The sequence below is a fragment of the Azolla caroliniana genome, unplaced genomic scaffold, assembly GCF_043228905.1.
Source record: "Azolla caroliniana isolate FFs.n. ecotype wild unplaced genomic scaffold, voAzoCaro1.0.p SCAF_8, whole genome shotgun sequence".
In the NCBI taxonomy this organism is placed as follows: Eukaryota; Viridiplantae; Streptophyta; class Polypodiopsida; order Salviniales; family Salviniaceae; genus Azolla; species Azolla caroliniana.
In genome coordinates this window covers 9,560,232-9,580,539 of record NW_028230443.1, presented here as the reverse complement: position 1 = coordinate 9,580,539, position 20,308 = coordinate 9,560,232, and the positions used below count along the sequence as shown (strand labels likewise).

At 39.5% G+C, this 20,308-nt stretch overlaps 2 protein-coding genes across 2 annotated transcripts; one reads left to right on the top strand and one right to left on the bottom strand.

Moving 5' to 3' along the window:
- Nucleotides 1–584: 584 nt before the first annotated feature.
- Nucleotides 585–11,384, top strand: LOC147860985 (uncharacterized). Its single transcript, XM_087323746.1, has 4 exons — nucleotides 585–1,396; nucleotides 1,515–1,712; nucleotides 10,224–10,394; nucleotides 11,009–11,384. The coding sequence occupies exons 1-4, from the start codon at nucleotides 650–652 to the stop codon at nucleotides 11,096–11,098; spliced, it is 1,206 nt and encodes a 401-aa protein (XP_087179872.1). The 5' UTR covers nucleotides 585–649; the 3' UTR covers nucleotides 11,099–11,384.
- An 823-nt stretch (nucleotides 11,385–12,207) lies between these two features.
- On the bottom strand, nucleotides 12,208–18,520 carry LOC147860984 (uncharacterized). Its single transcript, XM_087323442.1, has 2 exons — nucleotides 18,334–18,520; nucleotides 12,208–17,438 (listed from the first exon to the last, which is right to left on the bottom strand). The coding sequence occupies exon 2, from the start codon at nucleotides 17,335–17,337 to the stop codon at nucleotides 12,790–12,792; it is 4,548 nt and encodes a 1,515-aa protein (XP_087179568.1). The 5' UTR covers nucleotides 17,338–17,438; nucleotides 18,334–18,520; the 3' UTR covers nucleotides 12,208–12,789.
- Between the last annotated feature and the right edge of the window lie 1,788 nt (nucleotides 18,521–20,308).

Genomic DNA, 20,308 nt, shown 5'->3' with positions numbered 1-20,308 from the left:
AGACGGACAAGGTTTGTGGTTACCCAAAAGCAGTAAGTGTAAGGAAATTTTTGAATTCATTCATGGCACGGCACAGACTTGGGCCCAATATGTATGTATGTATGTATGTATGTATGTATGTATGAAATGTGAGAAAGAAAGAAAGGAAGAAAGAAATATTAACGTCTTCCTAAGGCCAAAATTGGCCCATGAATTTAACCCCATTTCTATGATTGGCCACGTCTCTTTTGTGTAATGACTCATGAGTGGCGTTAACCCCATTTGCTAAATTCAATACGTGCAAAAAATAAGAGATACTAACTAACTAACTAACTAACTAACTAACTAGCTAGCTAACTAACTAACTAGCAGACACATATACATACATTATTACATATACATACATTATTACATACATATATGTACATGAACATGAACATGAACATGAAGACACATATACATACATTATTATATACATATATGTACATGAACATGAACATGAAGACACATATACATACATTATTACATACATATATGTACATGAACATGAACATGAAGAACAGAGAAGACCACCATTTTACTTACCAATGATTTATTTCAAAACATCTCCCAGCAGAATACATTATCTTAGGTCGTCCTAGGGCTACATATATACATTGGCAATTCACTCATGATGGGCGGCTTTCAGGATTGGGATATAGTTACAAGCAGTAGCTGCAGTACTTGTCATGATCATGATCCGGCCATGAATCTACCCGACCACATGTATTACACTACTAGTCATAATACTTCTTCTTCTTCTTTTTCACGCCCCACTATGGTGATAGGTAGTATACATCATGATCTTCCTGCAATCTCATCCTCATGGGATCATATTATGGATCATCTTAGCATTGGGATTCATACTCAGAACTCGCTGCCGCTGGACAGTAGTTATGATCAGGATTCACATGAAGATGATGGTGAACATGACCACGATAAGGACGGCAATGATGATGATAAAGCACGGACTCATTACGGAAGGTTCGAATCATCAGATGAATGTATGTTTGATAGCTGCTTCGGTGATTACATATCGGATGACATAATAATGAATCAGATGGGATTGCAGGACATGAATGGGATGGTTAACAACAGTCATCCATATGTTGTTGGATCAACGAGACATCAGGATTTCCTTAACCTTAATTCGAGTGGCGATGGAGTGGTGCCTACCATTCACATGGACGACCACAAAAAGAAGAAGACAAAGACAAAGACAAAGACGACCCAAACAATAATGGCTATGAAAAATGAGAATGGTGTGAAACCAAAGAAGAAGAAGAAGAAGAAGAACTTGGTTGCAGAGAGGAAACGCCGGCAAATATTGAATGAGAAGCTCTATTCATTGAGAGCCCTTGTCCCCAACATCACCAAGGTAAATTCTTCTTCTTCTTCTTTTTAAGTAAGTCGCAAGCTTAGTAAATTAATTACATTCCCTCACTCTACTTAGTACCATCATTTGGGATTGGGTTGCTTGTTTTAAATTGGTTTAGATGGACAAAGTGTCGATTATCGGGGATGCGGCACGACATGTGAGGGAACTCCAGAAGGACGTTGAAGATGGCGAAGCCGATGTTGCTACCCTCGTGGCCATATTGCAACACGCCGTCGCTAGCCGACGGCTCCTAAATCCCTTATCGTTTCCTTTACCAGTCGGCAATGTATCCTTCCAACCTTCTGAGATTATTAAGGTAATCTCTCTCTCATATGTTAAATTTATACCACAAATAATGAGTAGTGGGGTCACCGCCACATGAGTAGTCGGACATGTTGAATTGCCATAGGCAAGACGACGAACACTCCATCAGACAACGAAAGAATTTCATCTCATTCCAATAATAATAAACATCAATACTCCTTTTAGCTTTTGCTGACCTTTTCTAACTCTAATGCCTATATTCATATACAAATGTATGATTTCCAATGATAATTCAATCCCAATACTAGAATGACCCTCTTTGATTTTGGGTCCAGCCCCCGTGTGAATTGTGCAAACACCCATTCTCTTTACATCAAATAATAATATGCCAAAACTTAAACTTCTTGTCTAAGAAATGTATACCCAAATTTGACAATCAATTTGGACATTATATGAGAAGATAAGGATTATCTTTCACTCGAACAACGTAAACGACGAAATTGCCCATCGTTAGTCCATGTCTAAGAATGTTTGAGCATTTGTTTGCTCAAACATTCATTTTCATTAGTTCGTAAACAAATCGAATCCATATACTATCCAAACATACTTATGTTTTTTTTTTTGGACTTTTTACTTTTTTTTTGCCTCATTTCGGCAATTCAGCTGTTGTCATTGAGGGTCGAGCGGGAAAGAAAGGGCCGAAGTTGTCGACCCTTGCCATGCCTCCACGGTCCACCTTCGTCACGCCTCCACACTGCTTTTGCCCTTTCGCCCCTCCACCTTCACCATGTCTCTTCACCACTCTAATGGAGGCATGGATTAATTCATGACGAATTGCCTAACTAGGATAGAATTAACACCCACTGAACCTTGTCCTTGATTATGACAGCTCCAAACGGTAAGTAGCTAGTAATTAGAGCATGACCAGGTCACCGTAGTGAGCGAGTATTCTTTGGCCACAAATTGTCAAAGTATGTATGTATTGCGAATTAGTAATTAGGATGCGATTCGTGGCCACCGCAGATGTCTACTTAAAAAGATGAGTCTGCTCTCTTCAATAATAATAGTAATAATAATAATAATAATATTATTATTATTATTATCATCATCATCACTAGTACTACTACTAATATTAATATTATTATGATTATTGATGTGTGGGGTGGAGTTGGATTGCATGATGATGGATTTGGTGCATTATTCACAAATGTTCATGTGATGTTCACAATTTGCGTTCAAAAAAAAGCTCCATGTATGTAAGTAAGTATGTATGGAGATGTAAATGTTCGCCATAGCCATATGTAGTAGTACCATAGAATGGAACGAGTGCAACTCCACCAATCCACCTCCACTACTTTGTGTTGTGTTCTTCCCTCCTACATAGAGGACGAGGTTCAAACATTTCATGGGGTCTATATATACGTGGATGCGTATGTTGTAATGGGTCCAAATTAGTATGAAAAGGGCTCAAATAAAGTTTTTACTTATAGGTTTTTTTTTGTTAGGGGTAATAAAGGGTTTTTTTTAGAAACATAACCCTTATTTATTACTATTTCTGTTTTTTGAGAATATACTAAATAAATAAAAAAAGAACATGCAGCAAAAAAGAAAAAGAGAGATAGGAATAGAAGATAGAGGTAGAGTAGCCAGCCACTATTCTTGCCCGATCGATGATCAAACGATCTCTGATCGTGAACAAAGTATATCTTATTAAAATCCAATTATTGGATTATTGTTTTTTTATCTCTCTATCTTCATAGATTCTACTTTGATCAGATTTTATGAATCTGTGAAAATTGCCACTATATGTGATGATTTGTAGAGATTTGTTGATCCAAGGACTTACCTTGAAGATTGTAAAGCGTCTAGTTTTGAACTAGAGATGAAAATCTGTTGTACCCATTCGATTATTGTTTATTAGTGGAATTTTGGTGCCGTTGTGAATGGTCCCATGGTTTTTCCCCCACATCGTGGTTTTCCACGTAAATCTTGTGTATCTTTGATCTTGTTAGTGTTCAAGTGTGGAGTTTCTTGCTGTTCATTGCTGTCAAGATTGGATTTGGTTTTGATTACTATCTTCTATTTTACAACACAAGTGGGGAAAAGATTTGTTAGCTTCCGTGTGGAAAAGTGGTATTATCTTGTGATTCCCCAACACTTTGCCCTCTCGGTCCTTCGAGGGTAAATAAATATTATAGTAAATAATGAACACAAAAAGTATGGTATTTACCATATTTCGAGTGTGTTTATCATACTCGGAACGATTGAAACATACTGGAATGTGAATGCGCATATGGTATGTATGCTTCATACTATGTATACCTGCATCTAGATGAAGAGTTATGTACCTTCCAGTCTCTAATCTCTCTCTCTCTCTCTCACGACATAATTAGAGTTATGTACCTTCCAATCTTTAATCTCTCTCTCTCTCTCATAATTAGAATTATGTACCTTCCTCTCTCTCTCTCTCCAATCTCTAATTAGAGTTATGTACCTTCCAATCTTTAATCTCTCTCTCTCATAATTAGAGTTATGTACCTTCCAATCTTTAATCTCTCTCTCTCATAATTAGAGTTATGTACCTTCCAATCTTTAATCTCTCTCTCTCTCTCTCTCTCTTAATTAGAGTTATGTACCTTCCTCTCTCTCTCTCTCTCTCTCGTAATTAGAGTTATGTACCTTCCTCTCTCTCTCTCTCTCTCTCTCCAATCTCTAGTTTCTCTTTCTATCTTTCAATCTATAATACTACTTATCTATGTGTGGACCTTTCAATCTTTAGTCTCTCTATCTATCTATCTATCTATCTATGAGTCCCATATCTAGTGTTTCTACTTTCTGTCATCTAGATCTCCCTTTTTGGAACATCAAGATTCTAACCTTCCTAGAAAGTAATTAAAATCAGCATACTCATTTTCTATCTCACAATGATAAGTAATCACAATTCATCATCATAATTCTCTTGTAAATTGCAGATAACTTAAAAATATATCATGAAATATAAATATCTGCATATATTCAAGTTGGTTCCTTGGTCAACTCAACTATCCGATCTTCCTTTATTTTCTTTTTTATTGGCATATACAACAAGCATACCCAAAGTATAATCCATTTGCATTAACCTAACTACTAGGAATCGGCAAAGGTTCAGTTTCAGATTAATCGGTTTGGCCTAAGCACCAGTTGGAGAGTTTTCAAGCTTGAACCCAACTGACTCCTAAAAAGATTTGGTAACTGATTTAGCCCAAAATAGTTCGATTCAGCTCGAGTCATCCCAAACTGAGGTCAAACAAATTAAGGAAGCTCAAGCTTGAACCAAACTTCGCCGAATGGCTAAACTGTTTTAAAACGATTTAATTGCTTGGTCTAGGCTTGACCGATCCATTGTTGACTCCCACTAGCTACACCCTTGTATATGCATAATACACATACAACACACCAATAAACAAGGGGAACTAACTTTGGACAATATGAGAGATTTATGACACTTGAGTTATATATTGCCATAAACGATTTACCCAAATAGACTACCCCTTAAGTCATGTGTTTTTTTTTAATAGGATTGGCGGGATGTCACTTTTACTTTTGTGCCATGAGTCGATAGATATTTATTAATGACTTTAGCCTTTTTTAAAAGACATACGCTAATCGTGGTACGAATATTTATTAATGTCTTTGGCCTTTTCAAAGGAAATAGCTACATGTGGTATAGATATTTATTAATGTCTTTAGCCTTTTTAAACGACATATGCTACATTGGTTGTAAGTTGTAACTTTGGTCTATATATATATATATATATATATATATATATTCCAAAAAACACTCCTTCCATTAGTTATAAAATTTTACAAATGAGGCGATTATGTACAAATCCCTAAAGGGACACGATAGTTCCATCTAATGTGGAAGCCCACTGACTCAAGAAAGGGAGAGGACGACCATTGTTGGATGAAGGCTATGCGTTGTCTTTCAACTCCCTCGGAGCCACCTTTAAGGCCATCATATTGGCTTTTCAGAGTGGCTACAATTTCACTCCATATCTCTTGCAGTAACCTTGTTGGATGGGTGGTTTGGTTGGAGAAGACTCGCCTACATCGTTGTTTCCATAGAATCCAAAGGGTTATTGGGCTGACCAATTCCAACACCTCTTGAGATTTGTCATTAAGAGGAAAATAGTGGACATTGTCGCTGGAGGAGAAAAGAACCTCTTGTGCTTTTATCACCAAAGTCATCCCCTCCTCCTGATGCTCGTATCGGCCAATTGCAACCTACCATGATAGCCAACATATATTTCCCCACTTGATTGAACCTTGCACCTGGCATAATTGCAACAAGCGGCCAACCCCCCGCCATGTTCTATGGGACGTTGGGCAGTCCCACAAAGCGTGTCGTATGGATTCTACTGCATGTGGGCACTCTACACAATTCGGAGAGTTAAGGTTCCCACGTTGCCATGCTCCCACCGGTAGGGCCTTATGTATTAACAACCATTGGAAAGTGGTAATTCGCCTCGCGTGTTGTTGCTTCCAGATTTTCTGCCAAAACTTGGTGATTATTGCAGAGGGAACTTGAAATGTGTGCCAGACCTTCGCAACAGCCGGTTCTCGAGCGGCTTGAGTAGCCAGAATGTGGCGACCCAATCTAGTTGTGAATTGGAAGAAAGGGATGGGTTTACTTCCTTGCCCCGCGTAGGGATCACGCCATGTCCATTGCAAAGGGTTCCAACTTACCTTACGCAGCCATGTGTTTTCATGAGGAAATATATGCCAATCGGGTTGTACTTTAATCGGATCAGGATCTACAATCCATTTATAACCAGTGTACGCGAGTACTCGAATGGCGTTATTCTGTGTGGGTGTCGCAGTGTCTCTCACTTCATGGCCTTCGAGTGTGTTTGGTGATCCCCTACCTCTCGGGATCAGAGAGCCCTCCTCCTCGTGGCCTATCCATTTCTCCATTGTCGTCCTTTGAATAGCAGAGTCCCTAATCAGTAACGCGTTAATGATTTCCGATCTCATAGTCCATCCGCCCCTGATTCCATGGAGTATGTTCGCTTGATCTTGTAGTGGCATTGACATAAACCGTCGCCAACATTCAATACTTTTGCCTAGACCTTCTGCAATGTATCCCCATGACAACCCCTTACGTGATCCCAGTAGTTGATTAGATTCATCCTTGAGACATGGGTTCCATAGAATATGTTGACTGAGCCAGGCAGGTTCGGATCTCGGTTGATCACACTAGAGCCCCCGACGAATGTCACACCATGCCTTCCACATGGATGCACTGAATCTGTCCTCCAAATGGCGGGAGAAACTAGGTTTGAGATCCATGTTTAGAATCCATCCCGTTTGGGGGGCCCAATCGACCCCTTTTCGTGGCTTAAAGTAAGCGAAACGTAATCTCAGTAGCATTTTCCAACAATCATTTCCTAGTTGGAGTCCTCGCACCACAAATTTGGCAAGTAAGGCTTTCGATTGTGAAAGGGGATCAATAAGACCCAATCCCCCTCTCGACTTAGGCGTTGTGAGTATAGGCCACGCCACCTTGGCGCGAGCTACATGGTCTTCCTTACCAGACCAAATGTAGTTGCGGACCAGTCATTGAATCTGATGTATACTGTCCTTGGAAATTGTCCAACATGATAGACTGTACCATGCTGTTGCGAGGAGTACCTGATTTGCCACTATGATGCGACCTGCTAACGACAATTTTTTAGAGCTCCAATGTATCAACTTTTGTCGAATGGAGAGGATAACGGGTGCAATCATAGTCTCCGGCGGTATGTTGAAGCCAATTTGGAAGCCCAAATATTTGGTGCTCGCCCCTTGATTAATCCATATGAAAGCGGGGTGAGGGTGCCACGCCGGATGTGTTTCCTGAGAAAGCCATATTGCACAGGATTTGTGCCAATTGATCATGGCGTTGGATCGCTTGCAAAATAAAACTAGCCCACTTTCTAGCTTTTGGAGGTTTTCCAGGTCCCCTTGCAGGTAGACTGTTGTGTCATCTGCAAATTCTATATCCAGGATGCTTTGGTAAGAATGAGGTATGGGAAGACCACGTAGGTTGAGATGCCGCGAGTTGAGAAAGCAAGAGAGTGCTTCGGCGTATAATAAGGATGGAGCTAGTGGACATCCCTGCCGTACAGAGCGGGATATTCGGAAAAAGGGGCCCCTTTCACCTGCCAGCGAAACACAACTGCTGCCATTCCTATAAAATCCTGCAATGCCTTTGATCCATGTCTCTTGAAAGCCGAGTTTCCTCATCACACTTTCTAGAAAGTTCCAGCATACCCTATCATAGGCTTTCTCAAAATCTAGTAGCACCACCGCTACCTTCTTGTTGGTCTGCTTGGCAAGGGCTACTGCTTCCCAAAATGAGAAGAGGTTGTCTAGGATGCTCTGATTTCTAACGAAACCTGTTTGTGACGGATGAATGAGTTGAGGAAGAGGTGGAGTTAAACGGCGTGCCACGATTTTTGCAAGCAACTTATAGACAGTATTGAGAAGAGTAATGGGCCGCCACTTGTGAATGTCGTTGGCATTCCCACCACTTTTAGGAATGAGATGTATCATCCCCTGTCCAAATTCCTCCGGCATGCTTCCAGAGATGATGATCTCCTCATATGCCTGGAGGAGGTCTTCTTTAATAGTGCCCCAGAGGCATGTGAAAAAGTGCGGGGTGAGACCGTCAATTCCGAGGCAGCTCTCAGCATCTAAATCAGTGAGGGCCTCCCATATCTCAATGATTGATAGAGGACGCACAAGCCAGGTATTCATTTCCGGTGTGACTTTCCCGGGTATGCTTTGGAGGATAATATCATCGCTTATGTCTTCCTCTGTAGCTATCATGTCTTCGGTAAGTAGGCGGCTATAATACCTTGTGGCAATATTCCTCATTTCGTCGCCATCCTCAGTGGTTGTTCCATCCTCCCGGTTGAGGCTGCGCATCACAGTTCTTGCGTGCCTCGGGCCTTTGGAGCGGAAGAATTCCTTTGTGGTTTTGTCCCCTACTCGAATCCATCGCGCCATGCTGCCATGAAACTCCATGTCATATATTGCCTTTTCTGCCATGCTAAGTTCCTGTTTGGCCGTGGCGACTTGTCCTGCGATCCAACTACAGGATGGGTATCTCTGTTGGAGGCGTTGTAAGGCTATTAGTCCCCGTTTTGTCCTCTGTCGTTTCTCCTGAGCATCCTTGCGTCTGGTCTTGACAATCTCATGTAGGAGAGTAGAGGCTCTTGTTAATTTAGCTAAAAGTTTGTCTGATGCTAATGAGCCATTGACGGGTAATGACCATTGGTTGGATAGTTGGTCCTTCACGTCTATAAGTGTGTAAATAGTGTGTGGGATGCGAGTCTGGAATGGGCCCCATTTTCGGTGCAATTGAAAATGACCAGCTACCGGGTAATGGTTAGAGAAAGTCGTGCCTGGAGTTATGTGACACCACCCTCCCTTCGCTTCTAAAGCCTCCCCCACATAAATGCGGTCAATGTGAGATAGGGTGGGTCCACTATTCCGCCCGTCTGATCGGGAGAATAGGAGAGAGTCCCTTTTTCGTTGGAAGTTGGCAGAATGCCAGATGTCTCGCAGGTTAAGGTGGACACATAGCTTCTCCCATTGTTTGCGTTCCCTTCCTTGTAGGACTATGGGGTTGTTGTTGGAGCTATCATGAATGGATTCGATCATATTAAAATCCCCTCCAATGCACCACTCTTCCGCCCCCACTACTTGTAGGCGGATGCGGTCCCAGAATGTTGCTCTTTCTGTTCTGTTGTTTGGAGCATAAACATTCATGAAGTTCCATCGTTGCCCTTGGATGGTCAGCGTGCAAAAATGTGCCCTACCAGGTATAAGTGATTCTTGGTGTATTAATCCTTGGGCTAGATGTTCCCGAATCAAAGTGCAAATACCACCATGATCCCCAATTGTTGGCTCCCAAATCGTTCACCATGATCCTGGTAGAAGGTCTCCGACTTCCTGTAACTGTGTGCTATCGAGGTGGTGTTCCTGCAACATGATGATGTCAGCACCACTCCCTAGTAAATGCTCTTCAAGATCCCTTCTCAGTTTCCATCTATTTTGTTGGTCTAGTCTACTTCTGAGTCCTTGCACGTTCCATGTTGAGTTTCCTCTCTATCTCTTTGTGTCCATTTCTCATTGTGAATCCATGTTTGGCTTATACATCTCTCACATTTAGCTTCTACATTATGAAGTTTGGCATTGTGCTCTTTTACTATTCTACCTATTCTAAAAATGATATAGCTTGATAATTGGCATGGATGCTTTAAATGCTTTAGAATAGAACACCATCAAATATGAAGATGTTGAAATTCTAACTATAAAGTTGAAAACAAGTACTACACTTTAGGCGATTGGCCCCATTTTTATAAGGGGATGAAGTGTACAAACTTTTCATGACCGGATAAATTGTGTAGTAATTATAATAACTATATTACACTTTGAAGTTGTACCCCATCACAAGGGAAATAGTTGAAACTACTTATTTTCTATTGTGTTTTATTTTGAGGAAATGTTAAATATTTATTGTGTATGTGTACAGGTGCATGTATCCCAAATTGAGAAGCAATTGTACCACATTCTCATACATTGCAAGAAAAACGATAATGTGTTGGTTCAACTATGTCGAGCTATGGAAGCTATTGAAATTCATATTTTGACCTCAAACATCACTTCACATGGCAATTACATTTTCCAAACATTAACTGTTCAGGTAATTTGCTTTATTGGTTTCTTACTAAGGTTCGGAATTATCATTTCATGCACTACATGAACGGTCAATATTACACTTGTGAATATGTATATACTTGATATTAAGGACAATCATGAACATGAACACTATATAAACACGTCAAAAGATGATAATACAATTATCTACTAAATTTGCAAAAAATCCAAAATCAAATATGTTTTGACTACCTATACGTTATTGGTAGATGCAAGGTAATAGCAGAGGTAGTAAGATTCAATCAAGATTAGGAATTCTCAATAAGAGTTTTTATTATTCAAAATAGGTTGCAAGTTTAAATTTATTGCCATTGCAGCATTACATATTTGGGTTTGACAATAAGCATTACAATGGGTTTAGGATGGGGGATGAGTGTCATCATAATAATTATGGTGGTGGTGGTGGTTACCATGATATTACGAGTAGTATATGTATTAGTAAACAAACATATAATTGATCAACCTTCGTTCTAAGTTTAATACAAATTAGAAATTTACAACTTCCTATGGCAAAGTTTTGTATACCTTAATACCACAAATTTTAATTATTCTTTCTTGTGGAATATTTGCTAATAATTGAATCTATTTATTATTCTCAAGGTTAAAAACAAGTTTTTGACAACAATCAATGACGTTCGACAAATGATAATTCATACCACATCTACATTTGGGCTTTCCTTGCAAAGTTGAGGGCCATTGGTTGTGCTTCATGTCATGAGGCATTACAAGATTGAGAAGTTGCAGTCATATTTTAGTAGAGATATTGCCTAAATCTCTTGGATATCTAATTCTTGAGAGATGCAAGTATATTTCACTTATTTGTGTGCAGGTGTGCCAAATAAAACACTTATTTGTATATTGATTTCATGTCTTTCATCATGACTTGGCATATTAACTGTTTTCACAACTTTATAATGACTACGAAAAATTTGTACTATATTTCAAAATATTTACCATCATTTTAAAAGGTATTATATACTATGCTCCATTCATTATTATCTGCCTCAATCCATATTAGCTCCTGCAAACCACTTCTGAATATCCAGTGCCACACAACGTAGTTTCATCACCATTTAATGTAAACAAGTTTGGATCAGATAACATGCAAATGGGGGTTATGATTTTAGTAGGAAGGGAATTTAGTGTTTAATATATCCAAGTAGACGTAATGTGATGACAATTGCCACTAGTTAGTTTGCATGAATGCACGCTTATCTATAGCATGACCATAAACACTTTTCCCTATTACCTCATCCTATATATCATATTTTCATTCTTTATATTTATCTTTGAAAGAAATATAAACATATAAACCATAAATGAGGATACATGTAATACTCATACATTTCATGGTGCCATACATTACTTCATCTGACCCATTATGGAGCTACATGACATTTTCTGAATGCACACAAAAATGCACAAACATCATTAAGCATTAACCGCATCATGTGCACATCAAAGTTCAAATCATTCCATTTCAGCATTATGATCATAATTTATAAATGTGCCATAATTACACGACCATGCAGCCATAACATTCATATGCATGGACCACATGTACCTACCACAAACCTGGTTGGAACAAGCCTCATAGAAATATGGCGAAAAATAGCCCAAGAATTTGCCATCAAATATCTTAAAATCTTAGGAAATCTTATTGTAGACGTGACTAATATTCTGTGATGTTGACATGCTTAGCTCTACACATTAAGAGAAATAATTAATAGAAATGAAGATAAAATTGATAAGGATAATATTAAATCTACCATGAAGTGTGAAATTTGTTAAGATTCCAATAAACAAAAATAACATGATCTAGATAGCAGCTGATAAGAGAATTGATCAAATCTTATAATGAGCATGCATAATCCATTTTCCATGGAGAGAAATCAACCATTAGAACAAACCATTTCCCGTGTTACATATGTACAGTAGGATGCAGGTGTCACTAGCCCCTCAAAAAAGAAACCTCATGTATGTATGAGTGGCCCTATCAAGTTATACACCAAAGACTAATGGAAGTAAAGAAGCTCCACATTGGAAAAGGTGCACGAAGAGGTCAGAAATGAAAAGGTTTACGGTGTTTTATGTATGAACTCACTCACACCATTCACTTGGCAAAATTACACATGTCAATCTTTAAAAAGAGCAAGGCTCAACAGCTGACATGAATCTTGATAATACAAGGAATATTGCACATACCTTCCGATACCTTCACTGCCGATACAAGGAATATTGTTCATTATCCTGACTTCAACCTTCAAAGCAATGTAAGTAAAATATATTGCTGTTCACATCATATAACCTTCTTTCCTTAAGCTTTGAAAACCTACTGTCTTTCTTTGTTCTTTCCATGCAACTTGAACCTGGAAGAAAGCCTAAATACATTGTTTTTGCTCATAGCACCTTTTCCTCTGCAAAAGCTTTAAAATCTCTCGTTTCGAATCTCGCTTTGTCTCGGGCAATTCAAAGTCTTCCATATGGGAAGACTCCATCCCTTCAATGCAATAAGCCCTGGGAATGACCTTAACATCGCTTCTTCCTATTGACTCTCTCTCTAGATTCATCTTCATTCTATGAGGCTCAATGGAGTTTCTTGTGTCTTCATAAACCGACAAATCAGCAGAGCAGATTGAGATGCTTGGACTATTGACCTCCAGAGTACAATGTTTTCTTTCATGACTCGGTTTCACACCTAGATGGGTTTGCAAGCTACTTTTTGTGGCAGTACAAGGGTGTCCTTTTTCTTCTTTGTCGTCGTCGTCATCATAGGTTTTATGTGCATGAATACTTTCTTCGTCAGCTGCTCTTTGTGCTTTTCTTCTTTCTTGCAGATGTTCTAAAAGACCATTCTCTTTCCGGTGTGCAAAACGAAGAATGGTTCGAGCTGCTTTTTGCTTCACTTCCTTGATTGCCATGTTCCACTTTTGTTTTTCCTGCACTAGTAAAGCAGCCTTTATCTTCACTTCCTCTTCTAGTGACAAGATCCTATTTTCTTTCATAAATAAAGCATCTTTCATTTCCTCCAACTTCTCTTTCAAAAAGTTTAGTTTGTCGCCTTTGTCTTGTTCCTTCAGTGTCCCTTTCATCACTGGTTGCATCATCTTCCCCTGAGAATACAAGTCATGCAAGAGCTTTGACCTTTCATTGTGCTCTCTTTCAAGCTCTTTGTTGAGAAGACTCACTTCATCCTTCAGCTCTTGCACAAAGCTTTCCATATCTTGCTCCTTTTCCACAAGCTGACCCTCCAAAGCCTCCACTTGTCTTGTCTTAATGACAACTAGACGAGTATATTTCTCATTTTCTTCCTTGAACTGATCTTCTTTTGACTTCATTTCTTGTTTAAGAGCCATCATTAACTCGAATGTTTGAGAGACCTTTTCCTGTAAAGCTTGGGTTTCCTCACAAAGATCTTGTGTCCGAGACCAATGTTTACCATGGATTTCTGAAGATATTTCATGAAGCAGATTCTGGACATGTTCGATGCCAGTTTGAATCTTTTGGGTCATTTCAATAGCATCTATATCTTCACTATAAGCGGTCAAGGTTTTCTCTTTTTCTTCCTCTAGTGCAGCTTCATGTTCCTCGATACTTCTTTCTACATCTTCACCCATCAACTGCAATTGAGAAACAGCTTCCTTCTTTAGTTTCTCCATTGATTTGCTGCACAAGACCAAACATTCAATGAGTCTCTCTTCCGATGCTTTCAATCGGGATAGTTCAGTCTCTCTGTCCCTCAACTTCAACGCCCATTTCTGGCATTGGCTTTCCCAATCCATCTGGCATACAGTGGCTTTCTCCTCGATAGCTCCCCTCTCAAAAGCACAATCCAAGTCACTCTTCTTGACCTTGGCGTCCCAATCTTCAAGAAAACTTTCTAGCTCTTTCACTCTTCTCTCCAAGGCTTTTTCCCAATCCATTGTCAATGCTTCATACTCTCTTTCCTTACATTTGGAGGTCTCAAGTTTGGTCTCCCAATCTTCAAGAGATTTTTCTAGTTCTCTCATCCTTGTCTCTAGGGCTTTCTCCCATTCTGTTGTCAATACTTCCTGCTCTCCTTTCTTAGCTTTGGATCTCTCATTCAAAAGCTTAGTATCCCAATCTTCAAGACATGTTTCTAGCTCCCTCACTCTCGTCTCCAAAGCTTTCTCTCTTTTGGATCTCTCAGTTACATGTTTGGTCTCCCAATCTTCAACAGATTTTTCAAGTTCCATCACTTTACTTTGCAAATACTTCTCTCGCTCAGTGCTCTTAACTAAAAGTTTGGTCTCCCACTCTTCAAGAGACTTTTCTAACTCTTTCACTCTTTCCCCCAGCACTTTCTCTCGCTCAGAGCTCTCAACTGCAACTTTGGCTTCCCAATCCTCAAGAGACTTTTCTAGCTTCCTAACTCTTATCTGTAAAGCATTTTCTCTCTCCATTATCAATGCTTCATACTCTTTTCCCTTAGATACGAAGCTTTCAAGTAGAAAATTTTCTAATACTTTCACTCTTTGCCCCAACGCTTTCTCTCCCTTAGTTGCTAATGCTTCTTGCTCTCTCTCCTTGGATTTGGAGCTCTCGAGGATATATTTGATCTGCCCCTCAACAGATATTTCTAGTTCCTTCACTCTTCTCTCCAAAACTTTCTCCCGCTCGTTTATGGATGGTTCATACTCTCTTTCCTTCAAATTGGAGCTCTCCGGTACATGTTTTGTCTCCCAATCTTCAAGGGACTTTTCTAGCTCTTTCACTCTTCTCTCCAATTCTTTCTCTCTTTCATTTGTCAACGCTTTATGCTCTTTTTCCTTAGATTTCGAGCTCTTGAGTTTGGTCTGACAATCTTCAAGCGACTTTTGTAGTTCCTTCACTTTTTGCTCCAAAGCTTTCTCTCGCTCCATTGTCAGTACTTTGTACTCTTTCTCCTTAGCTTTGACAGGTTTGGTCTGACAACCTTCAAGAGCCTTTTCTAGCTCGCTCACTCTTCTTTGCAAAACTTTCTCTTGCTCCATTGGATGTACTTCTTGCTCTTTTTCCTTACATTTGGGGCTGTCAAGAGCAATTTGGAGCCTTTTCCTAAGCTTTTCCTTATCTGCATTCAAAAGATTACACTGAGCTTTCAGCTTCTCTATCTGCTCCGACCTGATTTTTAACTGATGGCTTTCAGCTGAATGTCGAGATTTCGCAATGTTAAGCTTCCGAATATTTTTCTCCAACGAATCTACAAGCATTCTGATCTTTCCAAAATCTCTCGCACTCTCAGATATGAGACATAGCCTCATACTAGCCACGATTTCGTGCTGCTTTAGCAACCCAACTTCCAATCTTTCGATTCTCTCATTTGCTAACCGGATTGTCTTTTTATCCTCTCTCATCTCAATTGATCTTTCCAAGTCTAGACTTGGATCCTGCAAACTCTCCCTTATTGTCAATTCTCTCCTTTTTGATGATATCCCCGCTCTAGAAACTCCTCTATCTATGCTATAACCCGAGTGTTCACTGCGGTTTGCTCCACCAAATCTCCAATGAAGCTCTTTTTGCACACAACCTTGGTCTTGAACCATCAAACCCACAACGCTCTTCTTTGAATAATCCATGGCATGCTGTGCCGTATCACAATCCAGAGAGAACCTCACCCTGTTTAAACCACGAGATCTTTCTTGCTTCTCTTGTTTTTGTCTTGTGATCCCCTCTTCACAAGCATCCGACTTTGTTTCATTATCAATTTCGCCCCTGATACTATCATGCATAATTCTGACTTGAGATGAAAAGCTGTTATAATCTGTCTTGGCATGGGAATCAAGCGCACTTTCGTCATTGTAACCTTGCTCTGTCATTTCTATCATGTGTCCTTCCTTTCCTTGTGACCTCAAACTGACCTTTACTGCATTGCCATTGGATAAGGAATAGCTGCTACAATCAGCCTCAGTGCCCAAATCGTGAACATTTTCATCATTGTAAGCACATTGCTCATTTGCTTCTATGATGAGCTTTTTCTTTCCTTGCCATTTCAAGATGCCTTTCCGTGCAGCTTTGGCCTTACGTTGCACACTCTCCACAACATCACAGGAAGGAAGATCTTTATTTTCATGCTCAAAAATTTCTGTAATTGCAATCTTTTGATCATATTTTTGACCATCACCACCATTGAATGATGAAGCCGGGGTGATCACAGTCCTTTGGAAATCATGATCTTCCAGTAGGTGACGATGTTCAAAAAATACAACATCTACATCTTTATTCTTGTTGGGCCCTACAGATTCTAATCGATCATCACCACAATCAGATGAAGAAGCCATAGCAATCACTTCCATTGATTTATTTTGTCCAAAACCTTCCAGTTCTTGGACGACATGGTCGCCGTGATTACCAAAAGGTATAACATTTCCATCTTCATTAACGTTGGATTGCCCACCGCTGGATGAAGAGCACAGAGGAATCGTGGTCATTGATTTGCAATCTTTCAGTCCTCGGACGGGGCGGCCGCATTGCTGATCAAACGATAAAAAAGCTACATCTTTATTGTTATTGGCTCGTGCATCATCAGATGAAGAGGCAAGAGGAATCACTACCATTGACTTGCTCTGTCCATCACCACCATTTTTTATGAGGTGGTCCTGATGAAGATGATCAAAAGATACAACATCTTTATTAATGTTTGGTTGTCCTCTGTCAAATGAAGAGGTCGGTGCAACGATGGTCATCTGTCTTCTGGGTGGGATATTGTTTCGTGTTTGCGTACATTGGAAGCCATCATTGCGACTACTTATATGCTTGGATTGCTTCAATACAGCAAGCTTTGCAGAATCTAACTCTTCGGAACCCCCCCAATCCTCTCCTTCTCCAAATCCCATCTCATTTTCCACATCAATGATATCTTCAATTGATTCTACTCCAAGAATCTCGTGTTCAAGATTCTGGCAAAAGGTCTTCGACTCCATATCCATTTCCTTTTCCGCACTCTTGCCTCCATGAACCAAATAGCATGCTTTCGAAATGGCCCAATAAAAGTCTTTTTTTGCAAGTCTTTTACTTCAGAGAACCTCATCTACATTTTAAACCAGATAGGCCACTTTTTAAATGAACCGATGAACATCTTTGCAAACCCTTTCCCTCATACAATCTCATCTACTTCTTTTACAATCCTAGTGGTAGACTCTTCCATCCATGAACCAAATCAACCCCCTTTGGAATGACCTACTGATAATCATTTTCCTCATACAATCTCGTGTGTCTATTTTATAATTGCATTAGTAAAATGTTATCTCCTTTAATCAAGTCGGCCAGTTCAGAAATCACCTACGTGAAATTCTTTTTCCAACCCTTTTACTGCATGGAATCTCATCTACATCTTCTAGATTTCCACTGTTTCTGGTACATTCTTTACCTCCATGAACAAAATATAACAGTCTTTTCACATTATATTTTTCATATAATCTTATCTACATATTCTTGAACTAAATACAAACTGGCCTAAAGAAATTGTTTTTTAAAATCCCTTTATTTATACAATCTCATATACATCTTGCTCTACAGTTTCACCGTTTTCAAGCCTTTTCCTTCAAGAAATTTCATCTTGCTGCAAGCCTTTTTCTTCACACTATGTCCTCTGTTTCTTTTTGTACGAATTCTTCTCTTTTCTTGAATCTCATTTACTTCAATTTTCTTGGGCGAGTTACAACTCACTATTTTTGTGTGAAAATACATGCGGGTGGGATCTTCAATTGAAAAGGAGAAACGAAAACAAAATCAAACGGATAACTTCGTTTCAGGGATTTCAAGATTTAGGGTTTAAAAGCATACAGGAACAGAAAGAAAAAAGAAAAACAAAAAACAGGTTTACGGATTTCAAGGATGGAGAGTTATGGTTCAGAAATGAAAAGAAAACATAGAATTTCTTTTAGAAAAGATCAACAAATAAACTCAGAGAAGGAGAGGAAAACCTTTGATGGAGAAGAATGGGGGAGGAGGAGATGGAAAACTGAGAGGGTAACCGGCAGTCCTCTCTGCTGAATGCCGCTTGGCTTCAAATTTTTCAAACTTAAAATACAAATTCATCAGAAATATAACATACATATATATATTCTGAATATAGAGAATTACAAGATCTACCCCTCTCAAATCTTTCTCACAAATTCTTAAAACAAGTAAATATATACCCCAACCCTCCCCCCCTTTCTCTTCATCATTCACGGAAGCCATTGAATTTGAGGTATGAACCCCCCCCCAATTTCTTCATATTAATTTCTGGACCCTATCTAATTAATGCATTGTATTGGTCCCCACATAATGGACGTTACTTAGTACTTACCACAAATTATGTCACCGTAGCTGATGTTGTTCGCTCGATAGTTTACGGCCGCAACATCAAAAACACTCATTACATTTAGATATGAACCGAAATTCTCTTCCCTCCATTGGTGCAACCCCAACTCATAGCTTGCATCAATACCCCACGTTCCTTGACCATAACAATGTATATATCTATATGATTTCTAATGGTAGTTACTAATATATCTATATGTCACTTGTTGGGCTAAAAGTCCCACTCCACCTCATATGTACTCTTAGTGTGAACACGTCCTCATAGTTAGGGTTTAGTTAACCTAACTACAAAAGTGAGAGATTGAGCCTTGTACATGAGTTCGGAGGGAAATGTAATGCTTCAATCTTCTTGAGCGTAAACGGTGTAACTGTCTTCTTTCTGTTTTCTTGCATTTGAATCTTGATCTCTAAAATTAATAATGCAACATATTCTACCTTGTTATTTGTTTGCCAACTCCATATCCAAGATCCTATTCCACACAAACCGACTAAGTACAAGTATAACCGGCTCACATAGAATTATCAACAGGTATCAGAGTGACTTGGATTTGAGCGGCATCAACAAGAACAAGAAGAAAAATCACTTGAAGGAAAGGACCAGGCCAAATATATACTTCCATCATAACAATGGCTTTGACATTCAAAACTAGCTACGAAATACATAAGTTTGACGGCAATTATTTTGCCCTCTGGAAGGAAATGATGCAAGATTTGTTGACCATCCGGTGCCAAATAGAGGCGATTCAGCATAACAACAAGCTGACAGAGATGTCAGCAATAGAATGGCGATCACTCGACGAAATTGTAAGGTCGACTATCAGGATACATCTGGCTGAAAACGTCTACTTTAGTATGGTTAAAGAGACGGTGACATTCGCCTTATGGGAGAAGCTACAAACCGTATACGAGAAGAAGTCATCCTCAGCCAAATTCATATTGATCCGGCAAGTGTTCAATATGAAGATGAAGGAGACGGAGCCAGTGACCTCTCACATCAACATCTTTAATTGGGTGTTGGCTGAACTCTCCTCACAAGGGTTGAACTTTGACGAAGAAATCAAAGCCCTTGCTCTTCTTCCGAGCCTGCCAACAAGTTGGGATGTCTTTTGCACAACCATCACCAATGGCTCGTCGAAGTTAACACTAGACGAGGCAATCATGATGATATTGGCGGAAGACATCCAATGAAAACCAATGGAACTCTCCATTGATGATGGTCCCGAAGCCCATTTCTTGGGAAATACAGCTTAGAGAACAGGCCAAAGTCAAATTCGGCCAAGGAGAAAAAATGTGTTGGGAAACATGTCCCTTCGGATGGGAAGAGAAGGACTGTGTTGGTGAGTATCTCAGCCGAGGCCGAAACCGAAACCGAAAATCGAAATCGTATTGGAAGAGTATAATTGTAAATAGTCTAAAATGCCCCTTGTGGGCTACACTTGTAAATAGCTAGAAAGTTGTTTTTGTTTATAAGTGACTAGGGCAAACTATTAGAGTGTGATAGTTTATCACTATTAAAAAGTTTTGAACGAGGTTGTTGGCTCTGTAACCGTGAGTGAGAGACTGAGAGTGTAACTCTGTAGCCATCTGTCAGAC

Coding starts and splice junctions, on each gene's coding strand:
- LOC147860985 (XM_087323746.1), top strand. CDS start 650: ATGATGGGCGGCTTTCAGGATTGGGATATAGTTACAAGCAGTAGCTGC. Junction 1,713..10,223: donor AACCTTCTGAGATTATTAAG/GTAATCTCTCTC, acceptor GTATGTGTACAG/GTGCATGTATCCCAAATTGA. Junction 10,395..11,008: donor TCCAAACATTAACTGTTCAG/GTAATTTGCTTT, acceptor ATTATTCTCAAG/GTTAAAAACAAGTTTTTGAC.
- LOC147860984 (XM_087323442.1), bottom strand. CDS start 17,337: ATGGATATGGAGTCGAAGACCTTTTGCCAGAATCTTGAACACGAGATT.